At 39.4% G+C, this 22,373-nt stretch overlaps 1 protein-coding gene across 2 annotated transcripts in view; it reads left to right on the plus strand.

The window, feature by feature from the left end:
• Nucleotides 1–3,177: 3,177 nt before the first annotated feature.
• Nucleotides 3,178–22,373, plus strand: part of DDX10 (DEAD-box helicase 10) — a 267,130-nt gene continuing 247,934 nt past the window's right edge. For both annotated transcript variants that reach the window (XM_021529396.4, XM_085576092.1), the window contains exons 1-9: nucleotides 3,178–3,380; nucleotides 7,694–7,754; nucleotides 7,982–8,112; nucleotides 9,717–9,875; nucleotides 10,314–10,434; nucleotides 11,566–11,755; nucleotides 13,760–13,886; nucleotides 15,170–15,332; nucleotides 16,615–16,699. In XM_021529396.4, the coding sequence (XP_021385071.4) occupies nucleotides 3,204–3,380; nucleotides 7,694–7,754; nucleotides 7,982–8,112; nucleotides 9,717–9,875; nucleotides 10,314–10,434; nucleotides 11,566–11,755; nucleotides 13,760–13,886; nucleotides 15,170–15,332; nucleotides 16,615–16,699 (1,214 nt within the window). In that variant the 5' untranslated portion in view covers nucleotides 3,178–3,203. The remainder of the gene's footprint in view (nucleotides 3,381–7,693; nucleotides 7,755–7,981; nucleotides 8,113–9,716; nucleotides 9,876–10,313; nucleotides 10,435–11,565; nucleotides 11,756–13,759; nucleotides 13,887–15,169; nucleotides 15,333–16,614; nucleotides 16,700–22,373) is intronic.

A 22,373-nucleotide genomic window follows, 5' to 3' on the forward strand; every position in this document is an offset into this window, starting at 1 on the left:
TGTTTCTCAGGCAAGCCGCTCAGGGTGAGAAGACACCAGAGAAATTAGAAGGGTGTTATAAGGGCCCTTGCAGGCTACCCAACTTCCAGCCTGGAACTCCATCCAGCATTTTACCTTGTACTGTGGGATGCAGGACATGGCCCTTTTGACTTTCTGTTTTCCTTTCCTGGTATATGGACCTCTTGGCTAATGAACGAAGCAATTATTAAAAAACATCAGCACGCTTTTATGCTTTTCAGATGCTTTTCAAAGCATTCATGATAGTAGCATAAAAAGTTGTTTTAGAAACAAGATGGCAAGATATGATTTTGCTTTTTTTTTTTTTTCATTGAGGATTTATGTCTGTCATGACTCACAGACCACTGCTGCTGTTCTGTTATGAAAGAGATGAGCCCTGCAGGCAAAACACAGACCAGGTGAGCAAAGACAGCAAGACAGCATGTTCAAACACAACACTTTTACTGTACATTTACTCAGGAAAAGAGTAAACTTACTCCAGTGCTGTGACAGGAACTCTACACAGGAGGGTTTTTGCTTGTATGTTTTTCTGTTACAGGCAGACATAAAATGCTTAAACTCACAGCTGAGCCCTGTGACAATCTGTGCTAGACAAGGACTTTGTTCTGTATGTCACAGTAATGTGCTGTAACAGTAGGAAACATGAGCCAACCCCCAAAGCACATCCTTTGGGGTGGATCAGCACCTCCTGCAAAAAGATTTTTATCAGGTAGTTTTTTATATTTGCTTAAACATGGACAAAACTATTTTTGTTTCAAGAATAAAACCTTCAGTATACTTACTTATTGATCTGCACAGCAATAAGCCTCTAGGTAAAAACATTGCATTCAAAGCTGTACCTGGGAGGGGAGATGTCCCTGGGGTATATTTAAGGGACATTTTCCCACTCCCTCCTGAAATTAGTAACTTCATGGATTTTAAAGGGAAACCAAACACTTCTATGATCATAGGTTTCCCTGATCTCAAGGAGGAGGGAAAACATCTTTCAGTGATACACTCAACATATGTATGGCAAAAGTGGAGCTAATTAAGAGACACTCCCTTTTCCCTTGGCTTTCTGGAATTCCAAACCCTCATCAGAGACAGCAATTATTTTGGGAGTCTTTCACTCTTCCCCTCATCAAGGTGTTTACTTCCGTCTTATGCCATTGCATAAATATGTTTGTAATTTTCTCTTCCTGATGTGGCACAATAATTCCACAGCCTGTTTTTGTTTTTAATTCTGCGTGTTGAGGAAGTGCTAAAACTCACTCAGCAAATTTTTTCTGACCGCTAAACAAGTGCAGAGCAATGCAAACCTTCCCATTGGGAGGGGTTAAGCATTGGTGAATGTAAAGATAGCATAATATAAATCTGCAGGTTGGTTGAATCTAGTTTGTTGAGAGATACATGCCTCTTATAGACACCAACCTTACACCATGCAGTGTAAAACACCTCTGTCTGTTTGCGGTTTTCCCTGTGACTTTCTGCCAACCCTTTGCGTAGTTCAAGGCTCTGAGCCAAGGCCATTAAGACTGACTACAGCTGTATTATGAAGGGTCAAAGCACATGTCAGAGCTTAAACCCAACACCTTAAACACTAGCTCCACTCTATGTCTTTCAACTGAGTTTTGATTTTTCCAAATTTGTCAGTTTTTCCCTGTAACGAATGACCAAATAAAGCATTAACAGCCTTGCCACAGAACTCTTCCTCTTGAGTCCAGCTTCAGGGTAATCACTGCAACTCTGGGGTCCTCAGAAAGACATGGACTTGTTGGAATGAGTCCAGAGGAGGCCATGAAAGACGATTAGAGTGACTGAGCACCTCTCCTATGAAGACAGGCTGAGAGAGCTGTTTGGCCTGGAGAAGAGAAGGCTCCAAGGAGACCTTATAATAGCTTTCCAGTATCTAAAAAGGGACTTATGACACCAAGTTGAGCGGTGTGGCTGATACATTTCAGGGGTGGGATGCCATCCAGAGAGAGCTGGACAAGTTTGAGAACTGGGCCTATGGGACTTTCATCAGGTTTAAGTGCATCAAGTACAAAGTGCTCCACATAGGTCTGGGCAACTCCAGGTACGAACACAGGCTGCGGATGAGCAGATGGAGAGCAGTCCTGCCAAGAAGGACTTGGGGGTGCTGGTGGGTGAGAGGCTGGCCATGAGCTGTCCATGAGCTCTCACAGCCCAGAAAGCCAAATGTATGGTGGGCTGCACCCACTGGAGGGCAGCAGGGCCAGGGAGTGGATTCTGCCCCTCTGCTCAGCCCCACCTGCAAGGCTGCATCAGCTCTGGGGTCCCAGCACAGGGAGGACAGGGACCTGCTGGAGCGAGTTAGTTTATTTAATTTAATTACGGAGGAGGGACACTGAGATGATCAGAGGGCTGGAGAGCCTCTCCTGTGAAGAAAGGCTGAGAGCATTGGGATTGTTCAGTCTGGAAAAGAGAAGGTTTTGGGGTGACCTAGCTGTAAGCCTTCCAGTACCTGGTGGGGGCCTACAAAAAAGCTGGAGAGGGACTTTTCACAAGAGCAGGTAGTGATAAAACAAGGGTGAATGGATTAAAAGTAAAAGAGGGCTGGTTTAAATTAGACATTTGGAAGGGATTCTTTACTGCCAGCATGGTGAGGCACGGGGACAGGTTGCCCAGAGAAGCTGTGGATGCCCAGTCTCTGGAAGTGTCCAAGGCCAGGCTGGATGGGGCTTTGAACAACCTGGTGTAGCGAGCGGTGCCCTGCCCACGGCAGAGAGGCTGCAACTGGATAATCGTCAAGGTCCTTTCCAACCAAATCCATTCTGTGGTTTCGTGATTCCCCCACACCATCACATTGGTGAGGACAAAATTTATGCCAGCATGAAGGACATACCCCTTTTCAATTAAGGCTTTATTTTTTCTTTCCTTTCCGTTTCATAATCTCCATCACAGCGCAATTCCCTCGCTGCAGCACGGGCCCGGCGGGGCGGCGCGCCCGGCGGGGCGGGGCGGCGCGCCCGGCGGGGCGGGGCGGCGCGCCCGGCGGGGCGGGGCGGCGCGCCCGGCGGGGCGGGGCGGCGCGCCCGGCGGGGCGGGGCGGCGCGCCCGGCGGGGCGGGGCGGCGCGCCCGGCGGGGCGGGGCGAGTGACGCGCGGCGGGGCGGCGCGAGTGACGCGCGGCGGCTGCGCCCGGCCCCGCCCGGCCTGCGCGACCCACGCGGGCGGCGGGGCAGCATGGGCCGGCCCGGCGGCGGCGGGGCCGCCATGGACCCCGTGCGCAGCTTCGAGCGCTGGAAGAAGAAATACACGCGGCGGACAAAGAGGCTGCGGCTGCAGCGCAAGGAGAGGAAGCGGCCCGAGTGGCAGGTGGAGCGGGAGAACATCGGCCGCCTGGTGCAGCGCTACCCCGAGGTACCCGGGCCGGGAGCGAGGGGCGGTGCGGGGCGGGCGGGCGCGGCGCTCCATGAAAAAGCGGCTCCTCTCCTCGTGTGGCGTGCGTGTGGATAGAACTGGGAGGAGGAGGGATGGTGTCTGCAGTGCTGGGCAGCGGTGGGGAGACCCCGGTCGGCAGGGCTGGTGGTGGTGCCCGTAGGTAAGAGGGGTGTTGGTGGCACTGCTGTGCGGCGGGCGGTGGGCTTTCTCTGTCACGAGGTGGGATCGGGCTCTGTTCTTTTTCCCCAGGCAGGAGGAGGGGCCAGCAGCCGCAGTTCCAGGGGTTTTGGTGGAGGTGACTGGACAGGCTGTGGATCCGGGAGCAGTGGGACCCTCGGCGGGGCAGTTCATGGTTAGGAGGGCAGCGAGGAGGAGGAGGAGGCTGAAGCAGGTTGTAACCAGGGGCACTTGGCCCTTCTCACCAGGCAGCGTGGATATCTCCGTGTCGGAGATAGCGCACGTTTGTCTCTATAGAAGATGCAGGACGGGCAAACCATCAGTATGAATGAATGTGATGTTTAGCCTCAAGTCAGGAAATAGGTATTTGAATGCGAGACCTGAAGTGGGTGGTGTTGGTTTTGTCTCTCAGAACCCCTTGAATTCCTGCGGGTGATAGTCGGCTTTGGAATCACACTGATCAGTGGAAAGCACTGTAATGTGAATAACGGGTTAGATGTGTGGGGCTGCTCTGCCTCCTGCCAGCTTTTGCTGAGTTTACAGGACAGTTGTACTTGGTTATGCAGCACTCGGCACAGCTGGTGGTAATGACTTTTTGGTGGTTGTAATTTGATTGAGCAGAAGGTAATGACAGGAGGTATAGAAGAAACACACCTGTTACCATAAAGAGATCATGTTAGCTCCATTAGTTAAGATTTAGCAAGTTAGTGTTCTTGAGCTTCACTGGATCATTTACTTTGCTGTTTGAAAACAAGTGGCATGTTCCTCTACTCCTAGCCTTGGCTATGTGAATGTCTATGGATGTTTCTGTGTCACTGATGTGACTGCACATGCATCTGTTTCTAGGCATGGGTGTTTCGCTGTGAAGCTTGGGGCATCATAAGTAGGCATTGGATAGTGGAAGGTTGTGTTTGTGTGTGGTTTGGGGTGTTGAAGAAAAGAGGCTTGTAATATTCAGGCATTTTTTCATCAGAATTAAGAAAAAGTAAATGTATGCTTGTATTAGGATAGTTGTGGGGGCTCTTGGTCTCACCTCTGCTGCGGTTTTGCTGTCCTTTTGCTCTGGGATTCTCTTGCCTATGAACATATGGTCGAATGCCCACCTAACTTTCTGTCTTTAGTCCTTCAGATAGTTTTTTCTAGTCCCTGGCAAAGTTTTCCACTGGGTCTCCAGTGTTTCTTCTGTAATTCTGGATCTGATTAAAGTGGGAGTGGGAATTGTGAAGAAGTGCCATGTGCTTGGACTTTCAGTGGTCTCCACGGAGTTCTGCATGGTGCAGATCCCTTAGGAACATGGGAAATAGGAAGCTTTTGAGTAAGCTCCTCTCTCTGAAGAGCAATGGCTGGGGTCTCTGGCACACAGGCTGTGCGTGGGTTAGATTTATTTGTGCACAGAATAGTGGTAGAATGGCTCATGGATGCAAGATGATCCAGCTTGGCTTCTTGTCCATGATTTTGTGTGTGAGAATGACTGTGGTGGATAAACAAGACAAAATTAATAATGAAGACTCAACCACTATACTTTGTTACTGGATTTTCTTTTTCATTTGTTGACATGTGATGGCAAGCATGTGGCAGCATAGATGGAAAATGTGAAATTTAGTTGCAGTGTGTTCATATCATGGAACCATTTTCTGTGTTATATGTTCATAGATGAGCTGCTTTCTGTTGATTCAGTGACTTTGTTGCCTGTCAGGCCGTTTATGGACATGGTCTTTTCCAAACAGTTGTGCTTATGAAAAACATTAACAGCCTAACTGATGTGCAGGGGAACTGTTTGTGAAAAATCCTTTCTAGTCTGCTTGGTGTCAGATTAGTCGAGTTAGATCAGAACAGCAATTGAAATATTTTAAATGAGCTGGCTGCTCTCATATTGAGGTGATTAGAGACAGCTCACGGTTACAGCTTCCCAGCAGATGAGCAGAGCTAGTCACTCTGGACAGGGAAACAAACTAAACAGATGTCGGTGGTATTTTCCACTGGTGCGTGTAGATGTGGAATGGGACTATCAGAAGATCTGCCTCAGACATCAGTCCTTCTTATTTGGACATGACTTAAAATCTGAAGGTACTGATATATTTTTAAAGGTACTACAACGTAACATTATTCAGCTCCTGGAAGTATGTGGGCCAGAGAAATAATACAGGAAGCTTTGTGACATGACCTTTCCCAACATTCCTTGCTCTTTAAATAAAAGTTCTAGGCTTATGCATGTAATAATTTTTAAATTGATTCAGAGAAGTTTAAGGTAGAAGAGTGGAACAATGTGTCTTCTTTTTTGATGAATGTATCTGTTCTTACTGAGTCATCTAGAGTTAAAAAGAAGTTGAGTACTGAAATAATTTAATCATTTAGAACAATTTCAGATTGCTGCTATAGCCTATTTGATGTATCACAAACATGTTAAAATCTATAGCTTTAGTGGCACGTAATTGATTGCATGAATTCTTTTTTGATGTTAGGAAAATAATTTTCCCTCCTGTAGCCTACTGTTTTTCTGTGCAGAGAGTTTCTTGGCTGAAATTAACTAGAAACTGTATACATCACTGACTTGTAAATATTTAGCACGCAAAATAGTAAGACTGGGAATTACCAACTGAATTTGGAAGTATTTGTCAAGAATTCCAATTTATGAAAGTCAAAAAAAAACTGCCTTTTTTTGTAATGATTCTGATAGGATTTTTTTCTCTCCTCCAAAATAATGTTTGGCAAAAGTTTAATTGCTCTGTTAGGACACAGTGAAAGCTTGAAATCTACCTTGCAAGAGCTTTGCCTTGAAATGTGTCAAAACCAGGTTTTAATAAGAACATTATAACTTTTTACCTGTTTTTACTTTTTATTTATAGAGATTAAATTAATATGTTAAGTTACTTCTCTTGATTTTACTGGAGAGACCTAGGCTAAAAAGAGTGCTGTTGTGATTTAGATGCTTTAAACAGCTATAACCTCTCAGTTTTCTATAACAGGCAGAGTCTGTGAAAGGCTTGGTACTTCAAGGAGATACAAAGCTGATCTGACAACTCAGTAGCTCTTTATCTGAAGCCTTCTCTGGAATTTTTAACACAAGATGTTAGGAGGGTCTGAAAACTATTTTGCTTGGTCCCTGATTTGGGAGACTTCTGTTCAGCAGTTTGTTAGAGATAAACAATGCCTATTAGAAGCGCATGAGTTGTAAGCTCCAGAGTTTGACATTTAGAAATCTCAGTTCATGGATTTTAGTCAGCATGCATTCAAAGCTGTAAAGTCTACCTTCTTTTTCAGGCTTTATAAATACAGTAGTCTGTTTTTTCTTTTTTTCTTGAGTTTTGTGGGTTTTTTTGTTCTGCTACTATTAGTTGTGAACTTTGCCAGTGAAAGCTGTTCACATCTTCTAGAACAACCTTGAAAATACTACATTTTTTCCAAGACCTCTACTTGACACCTCATCTTTGTAAGTCATTGAGCAAACTCATGGACTCAAATGCATTTTACTGGGGACTCTGTGTGTGTAATTAACAGCTCTCAAATATGTGTGCATACAGAGAACTAAGTTAGTAGGTGTCAGGACAATGAACTACTTTTTAGGGTTCTTTTTTTTTTGTGGGTTTTTTTTTTTGGTTTTTTTCTTTTTTGTTTGTTTAAACCCTGTAGGACAACTCTAAAAAAATTAAATAAACCGAGTGAGAGGTTGGTGAATCTGGTGAGCTTCAGGACACAGGTGAACTCTTCTTTTCCAGTCAGGTAGATGTAATATTGGGTGCCCAAATACACCCTGCAGTGAGGATGAGCATATATTCCCAGTAGATACCTGCTGGGATTTGAAAAGGACATATGGATTCTAGTAAGGTGGAGACCTGGGGCCTCCTGAGATCCTCTTCAGTCTAAATTGCTCAGTGATTTCATGATGGTCTGAGCTTTAGATTGTGCTACTAGCCTGCATTATTCAAGTATATAATTACTGAATAGTTTATGGTAAATCTGTGGTTTTGATTAGGTTAAACTAGTATAGATTGCCTGACTAGCTAACTTGAATCAGGTCATACTGAACAATATATTTATTTTCAATTTGCAGAATGCTACTTAGTTCCTCTCTTATGGTTAGATTATAAGCATTGGTTCAAATTATTTTGTTTCAGATAAATGCAAGTGAAATCCAAAGATTTTCAGATTTTCCACTGTCAAAGAAAACCCTTAAAGGTAAGTATAGAACTTTTCTTTGGAAAATTCTATAAATCAAAGGGAATACATTGTTTACCTGCATCTGAACATTTTTTTTTTCTTTAAACTAAGTTTTAGGTAAGTATTGTCATGTACAGAATCTAAACAGCAATGCAGTCATGGATCAGACAAAATGAAATAGTTTTTTTCTTCTTTTTTTTTGTTCCTCTTCCCCTCACATACTTTTCCCTCCCTGCAAATACTAGGACTGCAGGAATCTCAGTATCGTGTGGTAACAGAGATACAGAGGCAAACCATAGGTTTGGCTTTACAAGGTAAAGATGTACTTGGAGCTGCAAAGACTGGATCGGGCAAAACACTGGCTTTTATTGTTCCAGTAAGTAATTTACATCCTTCTATTTCTACTCAAACCAAGTTATCTCTGAAATACTGATGTCAGTCAGCTTACACTAGTAGATCCTGAGAGAAAAGTTAAAATTCAACTGTTCTGTTTCAGGAAAACCAAGATACTTGGGAATAAAGCCGCTTGAGCTTCTGAAATACGTGTATTTTTTGTGCCAGGAGTATTCTGCGACTTAAAAGTTTCATTTTGATCCTAGCATTAGTAGGCCCTGTGTGATTTAGGAAGTGCTTTGTCTTTCTCTCAAGAATGTTTTCCTGCAACTCCAGTTGTCCAATTTTTCTGGCATTTGAAAACTAGGTGTATGAAACAGAGTGGTTGATTTTCAGTTCTTTAGATTTTTTAGGTGACTAGTTTTCACTCCTTTAAAATGTTACAATTTGGACCTTATATAACAAAGTTAATCTTAGTGATTGTAGACTTCCTGTCAACTCCTTAGAAATCACTTCTAGGTGCAAACAAAAAGTGGGATGAAAATCCCTGTAATGGATGTACATGTCTGACAGTTTTACTCAAAGCATCATGATCAGCATTTCATTTCTTCAATTGAGACATGTGCTTAAAGTACACATATGTATAAGTGGACACAAACCCCAAAGGGGATAAATATATTTTTTATGGTGTTACTCTGTATAAAACATTACTTGCATTTTTGTATGCATAAATTTCTTTGGAGCCTATTACTGTGAGAACAGTAGCAAGTGCTTTGAATATCTTCTCTAGTAAAGCAGATTTGTGCTATTCTACTTAAAAAAAATCTTATTAGTACAGAATAAAAAAAATGTAGTGGCTTCAGAAGTCCTGTGAATTTAAGAAACAAGTGAGATTACTCTATTATTTAATCTAAGAGTAGAAGTACTTCATTTTACAAACCTTATTTTTAAACAGTTTTAGAGAAGTGGCCTAAGAGAGGAGCTGAAGAGCTGAGGAGAGGAAAAAAATTAATTGTGCAAGTATGCTTACCATCTCTCAGTATTTCAGAAGGCTTCAGATATTCATACCTGTAACGTTCTTGTGTTAGGATTAGCTGACTAACAGAGTGTTTCTGCAGCATGAATTCATAAGAGGAAGAATAATCCTGGTGTGAGCTGTATGGCAACTTAAGTTGGAATACTCTGTATGTAATGTGTGGATAATACTGCTTCAAGTCTATAAGCCAGAATTAAAGCTTCAATAATTAACATTGTTTTAGGTGCTCATTCTGTTCCTGGTTCCTGCAAAACCTCATGAGCAAGGGAATTTCTCATATTTTTCTGCACTGATTCCTATTATCATATAAATGGCCTAATTTCCAGAATTTAGCAAAGTAGGATTAATTGTCCAGTGAAGTGTTTATGATTTTCCACCCATTACTGTCTGTCTTAGTTTGGTACTGGAGAATTTTGCTAACAGCAAGTATCATTACCATTAGTTAGAATTTATATATCAACTGTGTAAAATGTGCACTAATGTTTCTTCATGTCATTATTTTAATTAATGTGGCTTTGTCTTTTTTTCTTAAATGACACTTTTTTTCCAGTTTGTTGTTGTACATTTTCCTTCTGAAATTCTTGTGGTGATAACATGGTAATTTCTTTCAGGCTTTGGAACTCCTCTATCGCCAGCAGTGGACTTCAGCTGATGGCCTGGGGGTTTTGATAATCTCGCCTACCCGGGAGCTGGCATATCAAACCTTCAAGGTTCTGCGTAAAGTGGGGAAGAATCATGAATTCTCAGCTGGCCTTATTATTGGGGGAAAGGTGTGTGTCCTCTCTTGGAGTTTGCTGTATGGAAGCATAGTTGCTGAGTGCTGTATTCAGTGCTAGTTAAGGAAGGAAACCCTGGGCTTGAAAAGTCAAGGAGGAGAGTAGTTAATGAGAACCTGTCAGTGACCCACGAATTATTTTGTGTGTATTCATTGTCTTTTCTGAAGCGTATTTGCAGTCTTTGCAGTGTCCATGACTGGATGAACATTCCTTCCAAGTCTTCCAGAACTATCATGTTAATTTAGATTACTCTGAAATACTTCTTCCTCAAGCCACAGGGGTGAAGAAATGTGGCATATCTGTAGGAAGAGGAAAACTGTTCCTTGACTATTCTTTCTAAAAGCTGTTAATAGGTTAAACTGGCCTGACTGTCTCTGGTACTGGACTTCCAGTCTGAACAACTAGATCTAAGCTGGATTAACTCCATTGCAGGATCTGAAAGAAGAGTCTGAAAGAATCCACCACATAAATATGCTAATTTGCACTCCAGGACGGCTTTTACAGCACATGGATGAAACTTCATATTTCTATGCATCTGATCTGCAAATGTTGAGTAAGTTTTTTAAGTACTTGAAAGTACTTGGGAATATATTGTAACAACTCATAATTGTGTGCAGCACTTCCTTGCATAAAAAGTTTATTCTTGTTATGTAGACTAAATGGCATTTAAACTTGCACGTGTTCAAATTAAATTAGGAAACAGCAAAACTCCTTTCTTGTGTGTACTTTCTCTGAAGCAGTTGCTGAGCATGCTGTCCTTAGGATGATAAGAACAAGCAGGGGGTTTTGTAAGTAAGCCAAACCCTAATATAGTGCCCCATATAATGTTTTACATTTGTCTTTACTAATGCTAAACTTAACCTTTCTGTCTATAGCTCCTGTGTCTTTCCTGACATGATAATTATCTAGCTATATAGGATATCCACTGCAGTGTGTGCATTTTGGACCAGTTCTACAAAACATTTTTCTTTGTGTTTTAAGACAGATTTCTGCTCCTTTTATTCTTTTGTTTGCATTATTAACATTGTTTTTTTTCATCCTTCCAACCTGAAAAAAAAAATTCAGTATAATGAAAAGGTTTGCCTGCTACTAAGAACTGCATAATCTTTAGCATAGCTTGAGGAACTTAAAAGCAATTAAGAAGTTAATGAGGCTGATAAAATGTGAAATCATACTTGCTACACTTAGTACAATTCATGGCAGTTAGACAAGAATTGCTTTAAATGTAGGCTTTTTTAAAGCTTTTATCTGTGCTACTCGGTTTATATCACGTTTATATATTTCAATGGTAAATTCAGCTTAGGTACAGGAAGGTATTTTGCTCTGTCACAAATACTACAATACTGTTTACATCCTGTCCTTTTATTTCAGTAACAGGACAGGGAGTCTGTTTGCAAATTACCAAACTGTTCACTTGAGATGCTGATCTTTTTTCTTCTGCATATGAAACTGAGGGCTGTAGTGCATAGATTATGGAAAATGCTATGATTTCTGTTGCAGGTATTTTTAAATAAACATGTTTTATGAAATACAGGGATATCTAAAGAGCTTAATCTCATAGTTACAGTAGTTAATCTCTGCATTTTAAGTATGGATAGAATTTTGTGCTACATGGATTTCATGTAGAATTTTTTAATAAGTAAATCTAAAACCAGTTTTTTCTCAAATTTATCTTTTAATCCAGTTCTTGATGAAGCTGACAGAATTCTAGACATGGGGTTTGCTGATACAATGAATGCAATCATAGAAAATCTACCTAAGAAGCGCCAGACTTTGCTTTTTTCTGCAACACAAACAAAATCTGTGAAGGATCTTGCACGGCTGAGTCTGAAAGATCCAGAATACGTTTGGGTTCATGAGAAAGCCAAATTCAGGTATGTTGATTTTTTTTTTTTCCCTGGGGAGGGTTAGATAGTGATCCTATTTAACTGCTTATCTGGCAGCTCCCTGAATCAGAGGTTCCATTGTGCATCCATCACTGGATCAGTGTCTGATCCTGCTGTGTACCTTCCTGCAAGTAAGGAATTTCCAAATGAGAGAGGACTAGCTCTGACTGAATCACTACAGGAAGGCTGAACTTGTGCTTGTCTTGACTTCTCAGGCAGCTTCTCAGACTGGAAATTTTTTTCTTCAGGATGAAGCTGCAGAGTGGATTATAGCCAGTATGCTGGGTCTAGCAGCACTGAATTCTGAGTAACTCCTTTTCTGCTGTTCGACGTCCTTGCCTCCTGCACCTGCTGACTGTGCCAAAGCACCACAAATACAGTTTGTGTGCCATTTGTAAATCTGGCTTTCCAAGGATGTGCTTTCCTTTCGGGCAAGTGCAGAATGGCAGTCTTGCTTGTGTATTCAGTATTGGGTGCCCAAAAGAAAGCATGTGCTGTTAGTTCATGTGCAGTAACTCCCGTGGCTTCCTGTTGTGCTGCATTTTCCGTGTGTGTGTAGGGCTCTGGACCTGTATGCACAAAATAGATTTCTCTTGCCCTACAGTTTGGAGTAGGGTGGGAGGCCCTTGCTGGAAGGGAAGTAAGTGGTGTGCCATGCTCAAAACATTTAATGAATGTTACTTTTTGGCATGTAATTTTCTTTTGAAATCCAAATGAATGTTATTTTGCATTTCCGTGGGCTGGATCATCTGAGTGTCAAATTACTTATGAGCATGGATGATTCTTTTTCTGCTCTTTTATGAAATATGCATATATTTCCATATGTAAAATGGAGGAGAAAGGTGAAGTACAGAGATAAACATGGTTTTCCTGGGAGCAAACAAGAAATCATAAGGAAAATGCATGGCAAAGCCGCATTGAATCTCAAAGAAGTTTTTACTATTTGATTTGATTATCTACTTCAAATACAATTTTTTAATCAGTAGTACTATCAAAGGCATCTTAAATAAACATGATTGCCAGAAAAAAAAGTGTAGTTAATACCCTCTTATCAGAAGAGAATGTACAAGCCTTGTATGCAGCCTTCATTTTGGCAACCATCTATTTCACAGATCTCCCATGTTCAATGAAGTCTACTTTAAAGTACATTTAATTTTTTTAGATATTTGGGAGAATGGAATTAGATAACAAACCAAATTAACAGAAAGGTAAGTATTAATTTGTTTTAGAATTTACTGCCTTAGGTTATTGCCATATAAAAGCAATTTCCTGTGAAAGACGTAGAAAGCAAGAAGTGCTGTGGCATAATTAAAATTAAATAGCAGAATAAAAACTGGAGGAGACTCTTGTAATTTCATCCTCCCGGGTGACTCCCTTTAGAAAGGTAATTTTGAATAACCAGTCTGTTTAAGGTGAAGTAGAGGGACTGTAAGAGATGAGCATTTAGATGTGTTTGAAGGACAAATATCACAAAGGATTTTTTTGTTGCTTTATTTCTACTTTTAAGAGCGGAAATGTGAGTTCAGATGACAATTCAGAGCTTTAGAAAGTCACTTTGCATCTCAGTGTAATCAGTAGAAGTACATCAGTGCTCTCTTTTTGTGTGTGATTAGATTCTGCTTTGACATTGCCTTAAGCACAAATGATGCTTTAATAGGACTAATAGAAAAAATTGCATTTTAAGTCAAGGCAATTTGAATGTCGCTGCTTAGACATGGAAAGTTTGCCTTGCTGGAAGTAAATGAATTTAGAAGTAATGTCAAAAGTCATCTCTCCCTCCCCACTGGCTTTTAATAAGGGGATGAATGTAGCTTTCAAATGAAGCTGATTAAGACTTGTTTCTCAAAGTGGGAGAGCTTTCTAGCCTGATTTCTTTTCTTTTTTTTCTGAGTATGTATAAGACTCTCTTGGCTTAAAAGAAAGGTGACACATTCCTGTGATTTTTCTAAATGTACTTTTTTGATGTGGTTTTGTTTCTTTTTCCTCCTTTAGTACCCCAGCAACTCTGGATCAGAACTATGTTGTCTGTGAGCTTCAGCAAAAAGTAAACATGTTATACTCTTTCCTGAGAACTCATTTGAAAAAGAAGACCATTGTGTTTTTTGCAAGCTGTAAAGAGGTACATTTTTTCTCTCCCTCCTACTGCTTCAGAATTAAAAACTGATAAAATGAGGATATTCATATAGATATCCATACATTAGAGAGGTAAGATTGTGGACTTAATTTGCAACAGGAAATTGGAGGAAAGAAACATCACCTACTGCTGCATGTCATTCAGGACCTTGGCTTCAAGGCAGTTCAGTGGCCTAGGCTCAATGCAGGAAGGTTCTGGAGACCTGAGTGTTCTCAGCCATTTTTGTAGTCTGCTGTTAAAAATGAATGCTAGAAGTTAATGTCAGTAAGGCCCAGCTAATTTCAGTTCTGTCTTTTGACATGTTTCATAGTTGGCTTACAAAGTATTTCAGTAATTGTACTTGCTTTCCTTACAAGCTTTTAAATCTGCGTGTTTGAGAAGATTGTGAAATAGTACTAGCAAAGGCTTTTCTTACATAATAGGTAATCTTTCAAACCTGCTTGTATAAGTGTCTTGGGACCATTTGTTGAAGCTATTTGCATGTGTTTGTTTGGCACAGGTATTTGTACCTATAACTACTGCATGTATCAAGTATTTTACAGTGCAAGTATTGCTTGTTAGTGTAATACAAGGCTAGTATTTTACAATAATAGACCATTTTACAATGGCTTAGTAAATATTCATTGCAATTCTTTCACCTGTGCAAGAGGTGATATTTTTGTTGTTCTGCAGCTGACTGGCGAGTACATTGAAGTGGTCGGCTTAGCTGTACAGAAGTTCTCAGAGTTGCAGCTGTTCTGCAGTATACACAGTTTATGTAACTACTTTCTTAAAAAGATGTTGGGTAGCTGCCTGCAATAAAACAATGCTGCATCATGGGTACTGTAGGTAGGGGTAGTCAGGCTAATTTTATAAGAGAACATGTTGAAACTTGTAACAATAAACTGAGACTGTAGACTGTTTTGAGTTGCAAGTATAAAACACATTACCCCTCCAATACTGTCTAAAAGAAGTGCTTCTGATGGACTTTTCTTACTTTGGTCCTTTGCATACAGCCTAAGTTCTCACATCCCAAGTTGTTCTTGCTGTTGCCTACTCTGGTTTCCTTTAGGAAATGCCATCAAAAGGGCATGGCAATCTTTTTCCACAATTGTTGTCATCTTTTGACCTGGTTGTGTAACAAGGTCTCAACATCTTTTTTTCTCTGAACTGGAGAAAAGTTTTTTTAATTTGATGTACAATTTCAGTTGCTACATACACGGTATATGATCTTGACATGTTTAGCAGTGCATGGTAGTAATTCTTTTCCCCCTTGATTTGTTGGGTAGGTTCAGTATCTCTTCAGAGTGTTTTGTAAGCTTCAGCCTGGTCTTCCTGTCCTGGCACTCCATGGCAAGCAGCAGCAGATGAAGAGAATGGAAGTCTACACTTGTTTTGTTCGGAAAAAGGCAGCAGTGCTTTTTGCTACAGATATCGCAGCTCGTGGCCTGGGTAAGTACCCACAGAAGCAGCAGCTAAACCTGTTGAAGCTTTTTCAGACTTTATACTCTGAAGACTGACCCAGTTTCTGAAAAATGAAGCTGTAGTTTGCCTAGGAGCTCAAAATAGAGTTGTTTCCTAGAGTTCTGCTGTTTCTTTACTGAAGTGGCCCACTTCATCTGTTCTTACATTTTTTTTTTATCCCAGAGAAACTTGTGGTAGGTAAACAGTGATGTATAAGTGATGTATTTATTTACTACATACTGTAAAGCAAGATTTCAGCTGTTTTAAGTATTTCTGATATGCTTGTATCCTGTGGGTTATTTCAAAGGATATGAAAAATTGCTAACCTACTGGTATGTGGAAATGGAAACCTGAAATTTGAATGTCTGATAGATGAATGGCATTGTAGGACTGCATTGATAAGGAGACAGAAAAAAAAATGAGGGTAATTTTTCTTTTCCTTCAGTTCTTGGAGGCACTGAAGTATAACAGAGGACTTTTCAGGAGTCCAGTCATTCTTTGAGATAGCAAACTCTTTTGTCCAAAATGTGAGGCTTTGTCACTATGTTACAAAAAGAAACAAAGTGCTCTAAAAACTTAAGTCAGGAATGAAAATTGGTTCTCATACTGCTGAAATCTCACCAGTGACTATCTAATTTGGGTATGGTTAGTTTGGTTTAGAGTGTGGGTATAATTCTGGAATACAGTATAGCTGCAGATTTATTTTGGAAGTAACACTTCAGTGCAAAGTATGCTGCTGCTGAGTGAAGTGCAGCAGTTAGAAAATGCTTATTAATACCATTTACAGTCAAGGTTGACTTTTGTCAGGCTTGGTCACCCGCTTCCATCCTTAAGAGGGGCTATTGTATTTCTGTATGTGACAGCTGAAGTGATGCAGTCTCACCACAGCTAACTTCAGACCCCAATGGTGTAGCATATTAACAGTGAGGGTTAAAAGTGGGTCAGATATTGTTATATAATTGTTAACCACAGGATGTTTATCATCTGTGTGACATAAAGCATGTCTATTCTTGTCAAGTGTGAATTTATGTTCCATTCATTGCACTGTCATAATTTAGGAAAAGAACACGCAATTAATTTAACTTTCTTTGATGAAGAGAATTATTGTTTATGTATGCTAATGTATGCAACTAATTTTGTTTTTATTTCAGAGGTTGCACCTAATGTCTGTAAATGTGTCCAAGTGATGATTCTTACAGGAATTAATGCTCTTGCATAGGAGGGTTTTGAGTGCAGTGAACTTACTTGATGTATTTTTTTCTTTACACAGATTTTCCAGCAGTGAATTGGGTCATTCAGTTTGATTGTCCAGAAGATGCAAACACATACATCCACAGAGTAGGAAGAACAGCCAGGTTTGTTTTCACTTTTCATTAGTATTTTAATATTAAAAACAAGATCTTTGTAGGGACAGATCGCTGGCTAAAGACTCAGTTAAAAAAAATTAAGATATAAATTAGAAAGAAAAAGACTGTTATCACTAAGAGATCCTTTTGATTAGTTAGGAGTAATGATTTAACTTAATAGTTTCTTAGTGAGCTTCAGAGATTTATTATAGCAGAGAAAAATATCCCTGATTGTTCCATCTGATTAGGGACAATTATTAGTGAGGAAATAGAAAACCTTTTTCCCTTGGCAGGATTACCTCAAAGGATGAGTTGAGTGTGTTTGTGGGTGGAAAAGCTTGTTTTGCCACTGACATTTAGAGATAAATAATGTTTTAGGCTGTGGATCCAATTTCTTTGTGAAGACTCTTCAAAAGAATGGAACTGTTTCTTCCTTATTTTAATTTGGGAGGAAGGAATCAAATGTTAATTACAGGTTAAGTTTTTAATTTTCTAAGTCTATATATTTAAGCAGAGCTTTAGTTAAAATATTTGTGGCTAAGCCTTTATGATGGGAGTTACCCAGATACACTGTTGTAAACCAGGTCCTTCATCTCTTCATTTCTGAAGTAGATTTTTAAGTGAAACAGAAGCTGTTACTGCATGTAATTCAGAAGATCAAAAACTTCATGCAATTATCTGAAGGATGAAATGTGAGGCCTAGCATTATATCTTGTCTCTAATTTAATTTGTTTGTAGTAGAACTTGCAATATAGGCTGTTGTCAAACCTAATGACAGAGCAGTTGCTTAGAACAGGATTTCAACACTCTTTAAGAATTTGAGATCTGTGTTCCTGGATCAGAAGGCTGTAAATTTTGGTGACTGTATCATGAGAGTGCACTTGCAGCACTCTTTCACAACATGGGTTTAGCCATGGGTTTTTCACATGGGTTTAGCCATGTTTTCATTGTAAGTGGTCATATTTCTGCCCCATTCTGTCTCTGTTCTCTGTTTTCTGATCTTCTATAGTAGAAGGGAATGATAAATTTTTAAATGACTTAGGAAAAAACCTGTCAATGAACAAAGTCAGTGAATGTTGTGTATAATTAAATAAAACACGTAGCTATTTTGGTGATTTAAAATTTGGATGTAGTCTTACGCATACCAATTGAGAGAAAAGCATATAGGCTTGGTTAGAGTTCTGTAATATTTCCTTTTTTGACTTTCTTTGTTTTTTGGTCCTGTGTAGCTTTCAAAGAAGGCTTGTAATTTTGTCTTTATGGCATACTGTCATTATGAAAGGAAAACAATGCAGTTGGCACTGTTTAATTGACAGGGCTTAGAATACTGGTTGAGCTCTTTCTAAGCCATGTCACTCAGTTAAAGCACCTCCCTGGGGTTGTAATCCTCAGGCCTTTTCCCAATTCTCATTAGAAGCTGAGAAGAGCAATTGTAAGTAAGTTTAGCATGGGGAAACAGCTCTAAAAAGGTGCAAAGTCAAACAACTCCCCTTTGTCATAATGCTTTTATTCAAATGTCCTCTGAGAGGATTTCAGTCTGGCAACCTTAAGGGTCTGTTTTCAGGGGCATCTTTAAGTACAGCCTTCTGTGATTGCTCGAGGGGCAAATTTAGACAGAAAATTGGGGCAGGGTGTCTGTCTCAGGGACTGTGGGCTGTGCTGGATGCCTTACTGGGATGTAGATTACATTTCCTTCTATGTCAATTTTTCAGTAGGGAGACCTTACAGAAATTGGGAGTACATCTGAGCAAGTTGTATGAGCTGGAGGGTGTTGACTGACAGTGAAAGCAAATTCCTTCTGTAGGAAAAGCTTCATGGGTATTTTCTGTTTCCTAATCTCATACACGGATCAGCAGGTTCTGCCTATACTGGGCATTCAGTTTGAAGAATCATACAGGTTGTCTCCATGCTGAAGGTAAAACAGTCCTGGAAGGAAATTTGTTTAGAAAACTTAATAGCATGAAATAAATATTTGAAAATAAAACAAGGGAGATGTTTAATAATTTTAAGTAAACACTGTGCAATAAGTGAATATGCTAATGCAGTTTTTGATGTGGGTAATTGAGAATGTACTTCTCATTCAAATCTGAGTGTTGAGTTGGAAGCTTCATTTGTTTTCAATAGCTACAGTTCATGTGAGAAGCTCGTGTTTCTTTTAGAAACTTGATAAAAATGAACTGAACTGCAATTTAGTAGTCCTCATTAATGAGGTTAGAGATAATTACAAATTTTTATGGGTTACGAGAATATAATTGCATAGAATGAAAGATAAATTAAATATCTCATCTAATTAAGGGGCTATGTTAAACTGTAATTAAAACTGGGATGCCAAATACCGTTTACTTTTGAAGTAATATCATTTTGTGATACAAAAGTAACTATAAAAGGAGAGAAATTATGTTGGGGAAGGGGCTGGAAAACCTTTGACTAACAATCATGGATGTGTTCCCACGTGCATCTTACAGTTCTGCAAAGCTTGATCTAAGACAAGAGGTAACAGTTTATTTTTAAGTGGATAAGGCCACAATGTTCCCTAAGAAATATTTCATTTGCATTTTACCCTATTGAAGAGCATAAATTGCAACTCCTGCATTTTTGATTTATGATAAGATCAAGAAAATCTGGGTGTAGTCCAGTAATGCTTTTGCTTTGTAGTAGAATTGACATATATTGAGTGGGGTTTTTTTAGTAAACTTGAAAGGTATGTCAAGAAGCTGTTTCTTCCAGTTGCTTTCAAAGTCTTAAATAGTTCACTGACAGACTTTCTAAAATATTGACAATATCATGGGCAGTCTAATAAATACTTTTGGTGTTATTTTTGCCACATGATTTCTTTAAAAAGTCAATGGTTTAAAGCACTAGATTACAGTGTTTCCAGCAGGATTTCGTTTTGAAAAACTCTAAATAAAAGCTGCTTGTAGCAATTGCTTGAAAAACTAATTTCTTCTGGCTTTTAATTTCTATTGATGCCTTCTATTCTATAACTTATGAAGCCTACAGTTGAAAGTATTCTGTGATGAATTTTGTGAAACAAGTTACAGTGCCACTAGGGGACAGCAAAACATAATAATTTTTGAAGCACCCTGATGCTCATTTTTTTCTCTGACTATTTTTCTAAACATAATCTCTAAGTTGTATGGCATGAAAAAAGTCTATAGGGATATTTTTCTTCCAGTCATGATTGCATTGGTGAGACAAGACACCAAAAAGTTTATTTTATCTTTTTGTTCATGCATAACTACCTTCAATTTTGGATGTATCTATATCCTGGCAAGTCTCAGTAATCAATTTCTTTCTTTCCTGGCATTGCATTCATCCCTCTACTTAATGTTTAACTTTTTTTTCCTTCAGAAATGACTATTAAAAACTGCTGCTTGAGTTTAGTGATTTTCCTGTCATGAGTCTTTTTGTAAAGGCACTGACACTGTAATGTTACACAGAATGAATATTTTTATTCTGCATTTTTTATCTGTGATATGTCTGGAGCTATGTAAGATTTAGATCTGACTGGCTCAGACTTCTGATGGTACTTAATCCAGCCTAGTTGGTTAGCTTTCTTAGGTGCTTACACTGACATAGGAAATTGTAATTTTGTTGTTGTCAATAAAAAGTGTGCATACAGGTATACATCTTTTCTTTTAGTAAATTCTATTTCTGAAAACAAATGGAGTAATAAAACTTCCATCTTCCCAAAGCAGAATACTCTGTTACCTACCATTTTTGTAGTGCCTGGTATGATGATTAGACCAAAAGAGATAGGATTAAGGACTTCTAAGAAGAATGTGTATTTTGATGCTTTGTGAGTACTGGTGAACACACCTGTCAAATCATGGAAAGGTGAAAGGGGCAAGGTGACAGAATGATCTTACTCTGTAATGTAGCATAAGCTTTGAAGCTCATTAATGCTCACTCAGGCTCTCCTTAAGTAATTGCACATTATATGTGTGAAAGTGAGACTAAAAAACCTTAAGAGTAATGTGACAATAAAGCATTTAAAAATATGAGTGACTTAATATCATCTTTTTCAGTGATGGAAGCTTGATTTTTAAATTTTTTTTTAATTGGGAAAAATATTTCAGCGATATATGTTCTGGGTCCTGAATAATCACAGCAGCTAAGATGACAGCTCCTTGTTTTGATTATTTTTCTATTTTTATTTTAAAACCCACTGAAGCACTTTGAATGCTGTTGAAAAATAAATGCTCTATTAAGACCATTTCATATTATATTGCAGTCAAGTCATCCTAACTCAAGTTAAGTAAAAATAGCTGCCAGTGGAGGTCACAAGACATTGTTGACACCACGTTTAACGTGGAATTCATTTTATTAAATTCTCTAAAATTAAACACTGTATCCTAGCTACATTCTTGACAGTGGCCTCTGATGCTGCATTTGTATTGACTGGCACTGTTACCTGCTAGAATTCTCTTCCTGTTGGAATGGTAGGAATGTTCCTGTGCACTGAATGATTTAAGTGGCCAAGGTTATTACCTGCTGATGTGAAGCTATGCTGTTAGCTGGAATAACAAAATAAATAAGCACATGTATTTTAACTCAGCAGAGTGGACACAGCTGATGTGGGAAATGGATTGCTTCCAGTGTAGGCTGGAGGAGTGAACAACCTCCCAAGGCCTTTTGAAATAATTTTATTCTAAGACTAACTTGATGAGATTGGTGAGCCACAAGAACTGATAGTGATTCTTGTCCATTATTTCTTGTGCCCAAGACTGGCAAGCAGGGCCTCTCGCCCAGTATGGCTGAATGAAGGGGACTGTGGTTCTGTGGTAAGAGTAGAACCCAGGTGGTTCTCTGAACTTGCCAGTAGGTGTAAGTGGGTTACTTTCCAGACAGAAGAAGGATATTAAGTGGTCAGTTGAAAAGAAAGTATAAACTGAATCAATTAAGCTCTGACTTCATAGCAAAATTTACTGATAATTTTTCGGGGATACTGAACTACGGTCTATTCAGAGGAGAACAGAAGTGATCTAAAGCAAAAGGAAAAAAAAAGAAACCAGTTGACATTTCGTTGCTTAAATGCTCTGTGGGATGTCAGACTGTTCACAACCCCTGGGAGGACTCTCCTTTTCCTGGGTGAATCGAGGACTTAGCAGTGAACACTGGCTGTCTGCTGCATTGGGTCAGCTGTGAATGAATACTCAAGACTCCTTCTGGGTCTCCTGTAACTTTTATTGGGCTGCTTTGGTAGGATTGCTGCAGATGGTACAGCCTGGTTTCAGATTGCAGTGCACACAGATGTCTTATTAAAGATTTGTTGTTTTAAGCAGAAATGCATATTACAGAAAGAGGCCATTGATCATGTAGATGGGATAGAAATTCCAGTACGCATTTATTTTCTGTGCTCATTTGTCATTTAAAAAAACAGCAAACCTGTATTTTGAAAGAAACCTGGCAGTATAGAAGTTATAATAAATGGCAGATAAAACTCTTCCTATTCCTGCCTGGAAAAATACCGTTTTCTTGGTTTGAAGCTTAGATTTCACCAGTCCTCAATATGTCACAAGGCCCAGAAGGTGGTATGATTGGAAATAAAGTTTTGCCTGAATTGAGCCTGGTATTGGAGACCTAAAACTGTTACTTTAAGAAATATGTTTAGAAATAATAGCTTATACAGTCAAATTTAATGGTTGAGTTTTAAAACAAAATATGAATTAACGGAATTCTG

The sequence above is a fragment of the Lonchura striata genome, chromosome 1, assembly GCF_050655825.1.
Source record: "Lonchura striata isolate lonStrDom1 chromosome 1, ASM5065582v1, whole genome shotgun sequence".
In the NCBI taxonomy this organism is placed as follows: domain Eukaryota; kingdom Metazoa; phylum Chordata; class Aves; order Passeriformes; family Estrildidae; genus Lonchura; species Lonchura striata.